General features: G+C 36.5%; 1 protein-coding gene across 3 annotated transcripts in view; it reads right to left on the reverse strand.

Moving 5' to 3' along the window:
- Positions 1 to 314: 314 nt before the first annotated feature.
- Positions 315 to 14,899, reverse strand: part of ppp2r5cb (protein phosphatase 2, regulatory subunit B', gamma b) — a 33,070-nt gene continuing 18,485 nt past the window's right edge. For 2 of the 3 annotated variants that reach the window (XM_065256431.2, XM_065256432.2), the window contains 11 exons: positions 14,754 to 14,846; positions 14,484 to 14,614; positions 12,657 to 12,716; positions 11,822 to 11,930; positions 10,120 to 10,173; positions 9,561 to 9,731; positions 9,344 to 9,471; positions 7,910 to 8,011; positions 3,164 to 3,236; positions 2,518 to 2,634; positions 315 to 2,180 (listed from right to left, as the gene is read on the reverse strand). In XM_065256431.2, the coding sequence (XP_065112503.1) occupies positions 2,049 to 2,180; positions 2,518 to 2,634; positions 3,164 to 3,236; positions 7,910 to 8,011; positions 9,344 to 9,471; positions 9,561 to 9,731; positions 10,120 to 10,173; positions 11,822 to 11,930; positions 12,657 to 12,716; positions 14,484 to 14,614; positions 14,754 to 14,846 (1,170 nt within the window). In that variant the 3' untranslated portion in view covers positions 315 to 2,048. Of the gene's footprint in view, positions 2,181 to 2,517; positions 2,635 to 3,163; positions 3,237 to 5,013; positions 5,293 to 7,909; positions 8,012 to 9,343; positions 9,472 to 9,560; positions 9,732 to 10,119; positions 10,174 to 11,821; positions 11,931 to 12,656; positions 12,717 to 14,483; positions 14,615 to 14,753; positions 14,847 to 14,899 lie in introns of those variants that run through there. The other variant, XM_065256433.2, reaches the window with a different exon arrangement.

The following is a 14,899-nucleotide window of genomic DNA, read 5'->3' on the forward strand; positions in this document are numbered from 1 at the left end:
TAGATTATTAAGCCTTAGACCAACTAGGACATTCAAGTACCTTTTCTAAATCTGCCTAAGAAAAAATATTACTGGTATGCATCGTGAGACAAAACAATGGCACTACTAATATATTTTAAAGCATGTCTCAGACTTGAGCCTGCAAAACCAGGCCATTATCTTCATTTGATTTATTTTATAGTCAAAAGTTAATTGACTATAAATTGACAAGCATTTGTTTAAACTAAAATACAAACTAAACTGTATTGTATACGTTGCACAAGGTAACACAAAAACGCTATGGCGCACACACAACACAGAATACAAGGCAGACGTTCTGTTAAGATGAAAATATAAAACACATTTTCTTTATTTCCTGTATATAGACATATACCACTTGAGACTGAGTAAAGCACATAAAGGCTAATTTATGACAATCTCTTCAGACAGCTGAATGCAGAGACAGAAAAAGTTCAGAATTACAAAGATAAAAAACACTTTAGAAATGAAATTCTAAACGTTTCTAACGCAGTTACAGAAGTCTGTCAAATACCAACTGTCTGCAAGTGGCTAATAAACGGTTTTCATCTGTACACAAAAACATTTGTACAAAATAAAGAGATCTACCATTCAATAACAGATGGATCATTACAGTACATCATATGTACAATATCAGATGAAGCCATTGAGTCGAGGGAAGAGTCATACTAAGTCACTTTGCGTTTAATTTCTGCCATGAAGTAAAAACAGAAACTGAAAATCACCACAATAAAAGCTTCCAGCTCAAAGTAAGGAGACTTTTTAAATGATGTTATTGACACCGGCATACTCCGGAAGAAAAAAATAACGTTTTAGGATATGGTTTTAGCTCTACAGAGGGGGACATTTTAATTATAAACAAAAAGCAAGACAGGTTGGGATAGAGAAAACTAATGCATTATCTGTTTAAATTTGCACATTCGAATCGAACATCAACAAGTTTCTGTGAGCCGATAATAAACAATCCTGCAGGCATCTTTAAATTAGGTCAGACATACGGGAAACAATGAAAGACTTGCGGTGTAGCTTAAATCAGGTGAAATTTACTGGAAGTTCAAACAATGGTTAAAAAATATATAATTTTTTTAAACTACGAAAGACAACGAAAGGCGTTCAAGTTTGTCAGGAAAGTCTCTTTGTCCTTCGTTGGGCTTGTTCAGGTCCCAAAAAAAATTTGTTAATTCTGACGTCATTTTCAAGTGAAATGAAAACGCGCGTGATCGTAAAAATGCAAGTAACGCATTTACAGATGAAAAGTTGATCAAATGTTTGTCGTAAAGGTAAGGTCCGAAAAAGGCACTCTGCAAATAAAGGCTTGGTCAAAAAACGCACAAAGAAAACGTTATTAAATATTGCCTGTTAAAAGCTTGAATGCATGTATTTCTAAAAGCAATTATTTGCAATGAGTCAGGGAAAAAAACAAGCCATTGTTTGAACAACCAAAATCTCCCCGGACGGACTTATTGCCAACTCGAAAAATATTTTCGGGAAAAATGGAAGGTATTTGCACTGGCGAGTTCTCTTTTGACATTTCAAAAGACAAACCAGCACATGTCAAATGCTAAAACACAGTCGGCTTTGTCGAACAGTAAGACTAAAATGAAAGTTCCCACAGCCGAAGTGGAAAACACATGGACCAGCTAAAACCGAGGCCAAAAGGTGGGCGGTTCGAAACGCTGCGTTCTCTGCCTCCAAACAACCTGAGAATCATTCATTCACTCACTCCAGCCAGGCTTCAAGTGCTCTTGTGTTAAAACTGACCGGTCCTGCAGCGTTTGTCAGCACAACAGTATGAGGAGAATTGCTACAGGCATGATAAACAAACAAAAGGAGAATAAAGCCAGAATGAGAGATGACTCGAGAGGGCCTGCTTGTAGGACGGGCACTGGCGCGGTTGCTTCTGGAGAACAGAACTGGGTATGTCTGTGGATCACACCAGCGCTGCCGTGTGCCTCTGCCATCAGTGCTGTACTGGACCGGCCTGTGTGTGGCGGGGTGAGACTGGGCTGGTTTTGGGAGTCTGTGGTGCTTTAGTGACCTTCCTGGGCGATCATGTCTTCTGCGCGCCGATGCGTCTCAAGGGCCTTCACCGTCGACGTGTCCTGAGGCAGCTCTGATTTACGTCGCATCAGGGGACGTTCCCTACGCTGGTCTCTGTGGATCTAAACATACAATTTTAATGAAATGCTTTGTAGGAAAAAATATGAACTGAAGCAAGTTTTAGTCTGGGATGCACTATTATCACCTTTGATACTGTAACCACGATTAAGAATTTAGCTATATTATTATTATCATTTTTAAAATCATCTTTTTGACAGTGTGGTCATGTGTACGTTAGATTTTCCTTTTTTACTACATCATTGTTGTGTAAATGCTTCCTTCGTTTTATGGTATTGAGCGCTGTCAAATAATTTTGTTGCTATAGATGATGGAAAACTTTTAAATGAAGACTGAATAGTATTACATGCAGTTTAAGTTGAGATAAAGATCCAATTTTACCTGAGTGGCCTCTTCCTCCACGGTCTTTTTCAACATCATGACATCGTCAAGCATCGGTCCGTCTGTCTCCATATCCATAGGACAGCTGAAGCTGGTGGAGTCGATGTACCTGAGGAACTAAAGCAGAAAACCTTCCCTTAAATCACTTCATAAATAATAAAAACGATTTAAAAAAGACTTTAGAAAAGAAATTAAACAACTGTCAATTTTTTAAGGTGCTGTGTAGATTGTAGCGGCATTTAGTGGTAAGATTGTGAATTGCAAACAACGGCTCAGTCCACGGCTTTCAAAACACAAAGAGAAGCTACGGTGGCCGCAAAAGGACAAATTTGTCATCGTCTAAGACAATGTATTGACAAAATGCGCTCTTGTAGAGCAATTTATTCATTTACGGCTACTGTAGAAAAATTACTTGCGGTATACGTAGATAAAAACGACTCATTCTAAGGTAATAAAAACATACTGGTTCAATAGGGTAGGTCTTGATACAACACTGATAATACAGTTATGTTTTTTATATTGCATTAAGAGATCCTCCTAAAAGTTACAAAATACATCTTTAAATGATAATAGCTGTTTGTGGTTGAAGAGTCTCATTTAAATTAGGCAAGCATACTGATGATTCAAGATGTTATATTGTCTTCACCTGTGGGTTTGATTTGGCGAGATTTTCGATCTTTATCCACGCCTCTTCGCGCTCCTTCCACTTTGCTTTCTCTCTAGTTGTCATGCAAACAGAGAAGGTTTCAGTAATACACCATACCACTTTACCATCAACCATACTTACATGTACATCAATAATGTATTTCCATAACGGCGAATTCACACGGGGCGTAGGCGTTAACGCTTCCCATTCACTTTTAATGGGTGTTGTCATGCGTTGCCGAACTGAATTGTGGATCCGTCGTCGCCGCGTCAGTGCCGTTGCTCGTGGCAGAAGTTGAAGATTTCTTAACTTTTCAAGCGGCAACGCATGCGTCAGCCAATCAGATCGCCTTATGTAAATAACCTAGGCTGAGCTTGCCAATTACGTTTATGGAAGACCGGAGCATGTGTATCGGCCACTGTGATTGGCTGTTGGTCACGCTTCAGACAAGTCTTCCGTTAAGCGCTAACGGTTACGCCCCGTGTGAATGTACCTTCAGAGTAAGAGAGACGTTAACATGACTCGAGCAAACGGCTTAACTATTGTGTGCATGCAATTTTCATTATTCGTATTATTCGGTATGAATAGTGGTTATTATTCACATACTACGATGCACAGCAAAAATGATGAACTCACATACAGTAGGGCTGTTACTGGCCACTTTTCTAATACATCAAATACCAAACACAGTCCTATGAAAGCATTACATTATTTGGTGCCATAATAAACAGAAATATTTTGACAATACAATGGTTGCGCTTAAGGTGCGTGACACAAGCACATGAGCAATTAAGCTAGAAGTATAGTCCTATTTTTACAGGTTTTTTTTTAGTATGTAGCCCAGGAGATGCATTACATTTGTCACAATGCGCATGCGTCGAATCTCTGCATACACGTCGTCCACATGCCAAGTGTAAACAGCCTATAGATGAGATCTAGTATCTCAGAACAGAATCTCGTGCAACGAGATCTCGCGAGATTAAATCTGTATCGCTTAATTATGTAAAAAAAATACAAATTAATTATGTCACAAGATTTCTCGTAGAGGTAAAATGCTTGCGTTTCTCAAACAAAAGGATGCATCCTTTGGAGGTTGCATTTGTAGACTGCATACATAAAGACTATTAACATTATATAAAGTTTACTATTATATTTAGTTAATCGTAAATTGTTGTAATACGCTTATGACTTGAAAATGTAATGCTCAGTTAACGCAAATAATCCAGGTTTGAAGACGTATACAGCCTTCATAGGATGCAGCTTTCAGTTTCAGAAATGGACAGTGCCTTAATTTCAGCATAAAGTTACATTTCTGGCTAAACCTTTTTCCTTTTTACACAAAAACCTTTCTACATGATTTTATAGCTGCATGTTCTTGTTCAAGAATAACAGTGGCTGTATCATTTCTATTGTGAAGAATTGGACAAATCTTAAAGATTTAAATGAATTTAAACGTTGTTTGGCTAAAAGTAAGCATCTGAAGTGAAAGTAACAGAAGCGGGACCATAAGTGCACCCTGCAGTAGGGGTGGGCAATACAGCCTCAAAATTATATCATGATATTTTAAGATTTTTTTGCGGTAATGATATTTATGAGGGTATCACAATAAATTATGGAAAAGGAAGTGCATTTCCATCCAATGAGATGTCATTGATGACAGACCACGTAATTCAAAGTGTAAATGAATTGTCATAAGGTGGCAGAAGCAGCATTAGTAGTGACACAATCACACAACATGAGTCAAATGTAAACAAAGTACAAACTAGAGTTGAAATGGTATAAAGATTTTAAATGATACTACCACAGATTTTCAGTCATTTCCACAGATCCCAGTAACTTAAGTCATTAGCTAACAATTTAAAATTTTAATTTTAAAATGATTTTACATGTACAGGCACTTTTGTTAGCATAAACATCAAATAAAAAAACATTAACATTAATCATGGCAAATTTGGGGTTGTGAGATAAATGTTATTCCAGTTCAGATAAAACCCAAATGAATAAATCAGATTATCATATAAACACAGGAGAAATCAGCAAGTCATCTGTCTGTGACTATGGTCTGTATGTTGTAAGAAATCGGGTGTACTTTAGGACCCAGTAGCGGATGATGCGCGTCGCGGCTGTCGCTGAAGAAACAAACAGGGTAAAACGAAGCTTTAAACTCATCAGATCACATAATTTAATGGAAAATGAATAGAAAAGACGGGTCTGTCTAATAAAATTTTAAGTAAACATGCGTCAGTACAACTAGAATGTGAACATTTGTGATAATGTTTTGGATTTAAATTCAGTCAGTAAAGTAAGTTACTGTCATCACAGTGGTACAGTGTTTTCACTAAATAACACAACTCCTTAACACTTCAGTTTAACAGTGACTTAGGGGTGTCCTCGACTAAGGATTTTCGAATCTTTCCATAGTCAACCGATAGTCGAATCATCTATGTTTGTGTGCATGGGTTGGGAGGGGGCCAGACCAGGTACAAATTGGTAACTTTTATTTTCTTTAACAAGCAGCACACATAAACAACTGTCTGCTAAAGTGACAAAAACTGTCTTTCGAGTAATAAACGAAGACAAAACTGATGATGCATTTATATATTTTTTTTTTAAGGTAAAATGTAAGGCAACATTTGTTTAATTATTCCTCATCACATTTTAAAGCCACGATCTACAGAACATCACACAAAAATACATTTTGATAACTAAACCTAAAAAAATAACAAAGGTGATCCTGCCTTGGAAACTCCGGCTACAATTAAGTGTTTTTATTTAATTTGGAGATAGCGCGTCAAAGCAGTCATGACCAAAAAAACCCGACAAATGAGAAATGACAAATAATTTGTGATTGTGACTGTAAATGATAAAAACGAATCTTTATATACAATTCATTAAACGTTAATTTATAACAAGAAAAACACTGAAATTAATGATTTTATAGACACTACGCGTTATTATTTAGCACAGAAATACCTGCTTGCTTGCTTTGACTTTGATCATCTCTGTATTAACTTTAGATACAGAAAGACCGGATGATATTATTTATTTCAGGAATCTCTTTGCTATCATTTGAAAGTGAACACCGACTGACCTATATTAAATCACAAGAAAGACATTCGTGTCAGGCAGAAATAGGTTCGGTGCAGATACTAGTTTCCGTTTCATCACCGAAATAAAAAAACGGCTTACCTGTTTTGTAGTTTAACTTTAAGATAGACAATATAATTAACCACTCTGTTTTAAATACATTTTAAAAACTTATACTCGTCGAAAAACATCAGTTTTTTAATGTTTAGTTTGATGAACTCCTAAATATGAGATGCAGAGCACCTAGCCCGTTCGGCTAAATTGCATGCGCAAGCATGGCCAGCACGCAATAGCGCAACATCGATACAACGAAAAGCTATCCAAAATGTACATACTTAAATTAGATCTGAATTTACGTTTATAATAAATAATTTTTTTTAAATAAAATAAGGTCAGCAGTAACAAAGTGCAGAACAAATATGCAAAATGCCTCAAGTGCACGAAAACAAAACACAAGCCAAATAGTTAAATCAGATAACCCAAAGTGATTTATAAATAAAATAAAATATAGAAATTATTAAAAGAACGAAAGTCATAGTTTAATTTGCCAGCTTTGTCTTTTAAATGTAGAAACAAAGAGGCAATGGTTTATTAAAAACCTCTTATGGACGTGTGCCCGGTCACAGGGGTTGTTGGATTTATTAACGCATTTTAAAAATATTTATTGAAAGCTGCTACTTCACATATTATTTGCAGCATTATCATAATATGCAGTATATTAATATATTGGGAGAAAGCTGTTATATGTGAAATCAGATAATGTGTGCACCCATATACGGCCAAAATTGAATGATCCTCATTTCATAATACATCTGCGACGATTCGACTATGAGATTGGTAGTCGAATTAGGCTTCTCCTATCGATGCATCGAATCTTCGACTATTCGAGGTCACCCCTACAGTGACTAAAGGAATTTGCACAGCGATGCTCGGTTAAGTCAATAGTTTACTTCATCTCTCCCTCGCCGCTCTTGCTCTCAGGTGTTGTTGCTCTGCGCATTAGGGAACGTACATGCGACATACGTCATCGCGCCGCTATATCATTGATATCATGATATGACATTTTTTATCATGAAAACAATTATACTGTTATTATCGTGAATGGTATGATATGGCACACCCCTACCCTGCAGGCATCTGTTACAATACATAACGCTGTTTTTATTACAAAGGCTAAATATTACTGTAATGTGTTCACTTGTTTTGATACTTAATTTGAACTAATTATTATTGCATCGTCATTATTATGTCATTTTAAAGGTTATAGCTCACTTGTGTATTTTTATTACCAAAAAAAATCAAATTCATGATCAATTAGCAAAATAAATATAAGGGATAGTCTTAGATTTGTTAAAACATTTTAAAATAATGTGATTTCAGTTTCCCATACATTTATTTTATCATTGAGGATTTCTCAAAAAAGTGTCTCGTCTCGTCCCGTGAATCGAGTGTCATACTGTTTTTTTTATATTAAAATAGGCATACTCCACATATTTTAATACGATTTTGCTTAATCACGTTATTTTGATCAAAGTATTGCGTTTACAGGAGGCAAAATATAACCACAAAATATTCTCTCATTATAATCGCAGTATGATGGTGCACGTAAACGTAGTAACTGGTGCACAACATGATGAAAGTCTAGGAAAGGTTTCTTACTTGTTTTTCTCCGCTCTGAACTGCTGAGTGCAATCATCAAACAACTTCTGATTCATCTCCATAAACAGCTTCAGCGCGTTATAGATCAGACCGTGAATCGTCCTGAAAACAGTGATCGATAATTTCGGTGAGGTGCTTCACCAGAATGTAGCATATAAATCATGCAAATATTATATGAAATAAGATTGTAATTAAACAAAAGAAGTATTACACGTAATAGTGCACCATTTGAGAGGACAACCATTTTGTAGTGGTGTCCTTAAAGGGATAGTTCGGCCAAAAATGATATTAAACCCATGATTTACTCACCCCCAAGCTGTCCGAGTGGCATATGTCCATCGTTTTTCAGACAAACACATTTTCGGATATTTTAGAAAATGTTTTAGATCTTTCAGTTGATTAAATGTAATGTTACGGGGTCCACGACCTTCAAGTCCAATAAAGTGCGTCCATCCTTCACAAATTAAATCCAAACGGCTCCAGGATGATAAACAAAGGTCTTCTGAGGGTAATCCACGGGGTGTTGTTGTAGAAATATACATATTTAAAACTTTATTAACAAAAATAAATACCTTCCGGTAGCGCCGCCATCTTAGACTCCTCTGTATTCAGGAGAAAGTATTAGCGTAGTGTACGCACTTTTCTTAGTGACGTATGACAAATTCGGAGGGTGGGGGCACAGAGCAGCAGCAGAGTAGCCTCCGTAGGCTACGTAAGCTCTCATCCTGAATGCGGACGCGACTAAGATGGCGGCGCTACCGGAAGGTAGTTATTTACGTTAATAAAGTTTTAAATATGGATATTTCTACAACAATTACCCTCAGAAGTTGGATTTAATTTGTGAAGGATGGACGCACTTTTTTTGGACATTAGGGTCTTGGACTATGGGTGGACCCCGTAACATTACATTTAATCAACTGAACGATCTAAAACATTTTCTAAAATATCCAAAAATGTGTTTGTCTGAAAAACGATGGACATATGCAACTCGGACAGCTTGGGGATCAGTAAATCATGGGTTTAATATCATTTTTGGCTGAACTATCCCTTTAATTATAGTTGACATGATAGAGTGCACTTATTTAATCCCATAATGCACCTCAATAATGAGTGTACAACCAATGTATACTCAACGGCTAGCCGCTACCCCTTCACTGTGAGGTGCGTGCCAAACTCTTGCGTATTGACACAACATGACGCATGCAAGCTTCCAGCGCAGTGTGTCCAAATTAAAAAGTGTGAACTAATGTAGGAAATAGTATATGAGGGTATAGGGGGCTATTTCGGACATTGTCATACTGTCATTGAGTCATAAGAGCCAAATTAATATTAAAAGCATATTTTAATGATAATTTTGTTTATGCAAATTAATTCAATCATTTCCCCCACTAACTTTAGCAATACTAAAATAACTTTGTAAACAGCATGACTCACTTGTTCCAGTGGGTTTTGGAGTTTCGGTACAGCGAAGGGAACATGATGGGCAGGATTCTGGCAGCGTTGTCGCTAATTAAACTCATGATGTATTCATTATTCCAGTAGTACAGCGCTCGCTCTGCCACCTGAACATAGCAGATTTATGGATCAACACATGCATAAACACCTGCGATTAATGACATCACAGATTTCTACAGATACGGCAGACGCAGACCTGGAAATGAGGACTGGAGACGCATTTGGCCAGCTGTCTGAAGAGCGGCTCCATCACTTTGACAAACTCTGAGGGCTCGATGACGTCCAGGATCTCCTCCAGCTCGTTGAGAAACATCACTTCCTTTGGACTGTGAGTCTTTGGCCAGTACTTCAGAAGAGCCATGACCACCTGAGGAACAAGCAAACATCTTCTGTTAAAGCATGACTTTATAATTGAGAGATCTAGACCTTTACAGTTTAGGATGCCAGCTAGCATGTGGTCTATGATTTACAGGACATTGCTACAGTATGCACTTACAGTATGATTTTAGGATGTCGTGATTTGCTTCTACCACATTTTGCTTTCAACCACAGCTAGCTAAAAATGAGGAAGAGTGGTAGCTAGGGTATTGTGGGTGAAATGCCATGAAATATGATATGCATACAGTTTAAAAAGTCTACATTTAAGCAAATGGTAATAACCAAACATATTTACATATAGGAATTTGAGCTAAAAAGCAAATGAATGTCAGTCAAAAAGAATGCATAAGATGAACAGAAGATGGCGCTGGACTCACAGGCTCAGTTAGTGTGCTGTCTTTTTCTAGAAACTGGACCACACAGTATGCCAGCTGCAAAAGAAACACAGTCACATTATCAATACAGTTATTCTGATAAAAACTAAATTATAGACACTACTGACAGACAGTAACTAGATTGACCGCAATGTTCCAAAGATTTCTTTGGCCAAATAAAAAAAAACTGGGGATATTTTTACAACTTAATATGGTTCTCTATTTATAAATGCATATAAAAAATTATGCATTTACATACTGAGCAGCCGGCTGTTATCACAGAAATAAATTATCTTGCTTATTACACGGCTATTTAGACCATATGTAAGGAAAGGAACATTAAATATTGATATGAAATGCTTTATTTGATAATTTTTAACTAATGGCGCTTTTGTGTAAGGAAAACCTGTTTACTTTCAATTTTAAGATGAATCAAATGTCACGAATACACTATTTGGTTTAATCATTAGTAAATATAATGTCACATATGTTATTATTTATTTTTGTGCAATATTAAACTGTACCTGTCAAAAATATTTGCTACATCCAGGTTACCGTGTGTTATTAGTTTTAAGCAGCCAATGCTTTATGCCAATGTCGCAACTGGTCAATCGAAATCTAGCATTCTAACAAACGTGTAATAAGTAACAATAAAATATTTTAAATAAAAAGTGTTTCTGACCGTATTTGACAATAACAGAATGGACACTGACTAACAGCTATACAAGACACTTTTTACAGAAAATATTATATTGTTATGGTCGATAACATCTTGTGAGCCTTGACAATGAGTACCAAATAATTCAAAATAACCATTTGAAAAAAGCTGAAAAAATAATGATGATGTTCCTCCAATGAAATAGTTAATAATAAATCGGATTTCGAAACCTGAATTTTGAGTATCGGCTAGGCTTGTCGCGATCTTCAGTGAAACGGTGATTACCGGTGCTTCAGCCTCACACCGGTTAGATCACTTGCCCACCGCGGCACCGTCTTTCATCGTCGTTATAATATTTTCTTGTAATTAAATCATTTAGTTTTGTTAGAGAGAGCAAACATTAACAACTGAATGTGTCTGATGCCTGAAGCGGAGCTGAACATGGGTCACAGAGCAGCAGGTGTCAGATTTCATTTATTTCTGTCAGTGTGCGAGGCGAGCTGACTGACCAGATGATGGCAGAAGCCGCGTGCTTACTCGCTTTTGTTATAATATACATATATGATGTTTAATATAAGCGAGATCTTTTTGTTGTTGTGTTTTTCATTAAGAAAAATAATAAACCCCATTCAAGCAGCGCTTTATGGAGAAGTAGCCGGTTGCTCTGCTTGGGACTGGCGGGTTCTGTGAGAATTACCTGACTAAAGCACTTAAGTAAACCAGCTGTTGCACTCATATTGCACGCACATTCATACGCGATTTAAACAGTTGGGTTATTCAAAAGTAAAAGTAAAATGTGCATGCTGCATGCGCATTTATCACCAGGTTTGTCACGCGCTGATTAACCGGTGGAAAATTCTGTAATCGCAGCAACCCTAGCATCCGATCCTAGGATTTTTCTTGATCCATTTAGAATTGTGTGTGTTTACTGAGACTTTTTAGATCAGATGTTTAAAATAAGTTTCTTCGGCCCGATACTTTCTCCCAAGTACTGGATTGGCCCACTCCTAGATATCACTAACATTTAGACAGAAACTGTGGTCATACCTGCGGGTGATACACACTGAGGGACTTCACTTTATGCAAAGGCAACAGGACCTTTAACAGGAAGATTTTGTGCTCCTCTTTCAGAGGTAAAGCGAAGCCATTAATGATGCTGTTGGGAAAGAAAGAGACGGTATTGACTTAAAAAGCAAATCATATTCACACAGACTCAACAATAACTAAGCTTCATGCTGAAAGAGCCGTCAGATATCTCCACATGTTTTATTAGTTTAACAATAAGCCATGAGAGGACATGCATTACTGTGATTTTACCGGGTATAGTGGGAAGTTGTAAAGCTCAGTAAACTGAATTGTTGCTTAAAAAAAAAAAACACGACCTCAAACTTATTGCAGTTGTTGCATTTTTACAACAGCAATATGATCAAATTAACCAAATACATCATATCAATTATACATCAAAGGATTCAAATGAAAGTAAATTTTTGGGTCACAGATGTTCATATCCACTTGTTATGTCTGACGTCAGAGGCCACAAGTTCCCGTTTCAAAATATCATCAGATGCCTTAAGCAAAAAAACAAACTAGGCTAAATTTATACTCACAGTGCTTTAAGACTACCCAAATACCATAATCCTAACCTTTATCTCTATACCGAAATCACAGATGGCCAGAAAGTAACATAATCATGTCCGGGACACCGTTATTTTGCTATCGCCTGTGAGATTATATTCTCATATGAAGCTAGTAAAGGCTTGGACCGGGAAATGTTATTCCTTTACATCACGACTTATGAAGTGGACAGGCATTCGTTTTACAAGGGATTTCTCAATCAGGTTTGAGAACTAGATCATCTAAAAAAAATTCACGGAGACAATACCTTCCTAATATTTCCAGTAGCTCAGCTATTCCATTATGATGCTCGGTTTCATAGATGAATCTGAATGAAGAAAACACCACAGATTAAAATCACAACATATTTACTTACTTCACATCCCTGATCAATCAATTAATCTATCAAAATGTATTTATATAGAGCTTTTTACAATCTTACATTGTTTTAAAGAAGCATTAGATGATAAACATATATAAGAAACATGGAAAATGATTTATTAAAGGAAGGGGGGGGTTAACGCTTTTTCATGCGTTGTAATCCTAATTCTAAACAAATGCAAAGTGTCAAAAAAGCAGTTGAGCGTGTGACTGAGTATTTCTGGGCCAAACTCACGCCTCCCCAATCCTATAAGTTTCAAAAAGTTTTTTTCAAACATGGGTACCCGTTACATATCAGTGACCACATATTCCTTTTATGGGCACTTCCCCCGGGAAAGCATGTTCACATGTCGATCAAAGAGGAAGCGAATGAGGAGGTTTTGTTTAATGCTGTATTTCATTGAAATGGGGTGGTCCCAAGCGGGTCATGAGTCGCAGGCAGTAAGTAAAACTGCATCAAATGTCTGTGTTTTGTTGGCAATCGGCACGTAAGTGCATATAATGTAAACGACATGTAGTGAATCATAAGTTATCCAGAGATAGTGGGATAATGTTTTGTGTGTTGCTTGCTTGTCATTCGCTCCTCCAGAAACAATCACTAGAGCTGATCTGTCTTTTATAAAGTTGTAATAAAACTAAAGACTCTTCGGAGATATAAAGGATGTGATACTACTCTATAGGTACTCAAGATTAACGTGATATGAGCAGAAACGGCGTGTATTATGGGAGCTTTAAATATTAAATTATATGGCCAATTCCATGCAAATGTCAACCTTAACATGAAAAGTAATGTTTTTACCCATACTGACATCTTACACGTCAATATTTAAAGTATTTTTTGTAAATATTTTTTTCAAAGTTGCGCATACAAAAAATCTTAAGAGTCCCTTTGTTGGGTATTACTTCATCTGGTTTGTGTCTTTTAATTCACAAAACTCATACACAGTATTTTGTCTTCCAAAAACTTGTCACACCCATAACGCATAGATATTTCCTTATCTAAAATAGAAAACGTCAGCTTCGATAGCCCTTTGGTTAGCGCGCCCAACATATAGCGCCATTGCGCTCACCGTGACCTTAGTTCGATTCCCGTCTCTGTGGACCTTTGCCAATCCTGCTCCCCTATTTCCACCCAACATCTGTTTGTATTTTTTAGGAAATAAATGCATTCTCTGAGAAATTATATTTCAAGTTTTGACAGCAAATGTCACATCCATAACATTGAAATTGCTCATATACTAAATTATTATATTCTAAACAGAGATGGCAATAAAGGTGTCTTTAAAAAAGCTATTGATGATATGATATTACTGTGCATGTTATTATAAACACTCCTTTCATTATCTTTTATGAAAATGTAATAACTTCCTGCACTCTTAAAACGAACATGTTAAAATAACACATCTTGTGAACTCAAAAATCAACACGAAATGACACATTGTTTTGTGTTAGACTATTTAACATATTATGTGTTGTTTTTAACACAGTGTGTGTCATTTCGTGTTGATTTTGAGTTCCTATAAATAAAAGGGACAACACAAGATCTGTTAAAACAATGTCATCAAGGCCACGTGGAGAGCAGAATAACATTGAGCAATAAGATGATGTACCATAGCCCTGCCTTACATTATTTCCTGCTGAATATATTTCCACTCAATGTGTTGACATGTTTAATGTGTTGCATGAGCTGTGTTGTGTTTATGTAGAGTCTTACCCATAGAAAATGTTATTAATCTGTTTCCTGATGTAGGCTCGGAGTCCCAGAAACTTTCCATAAATGCGGTGCAGAGTGGTCTTTAAAAAATCTCGTTCTCTGGGGTCTTCACTGTCGAAAAGCTCCAGGAGCTGAAATAAAATCACAAATAATATAGACAAATTAGTGTTTAATAAAAGGACAATTTATTAATATAAATAAATAAATGTAGTTTACCATTACCAACTTGTATCGATGATAAACTAAACAAACAAAGAAATTATAACATACCTGCAACACAAACTTCTGGTCAATGTATTTCTTGGCTATGTTTGGCTGAAAATCTAGCGACTCTAAAAACCGCAGGAAAAATTCATAAACAAGCTGTGGAAAGAAAAACAAACATTTATTACTCAGGTATGTAGGCAGTCATTTTC

The sequence above is a fragment of the Paramisgurnus dabryanus genome, chromosome 12 (genome assembly GCF_030506205.2).
Source record: "Paramisgurnus dabryanus chromosome 12, PD_genome_1.1, whole genome shotgun sequence".
Classification (NCBI taxonomy): Eukaryota; Metazoa; Chordata; class Actinopteri; order Cypriniformes; family Cobitidae; genus Paramisgurnus; species Paramisgurnus dabryanus.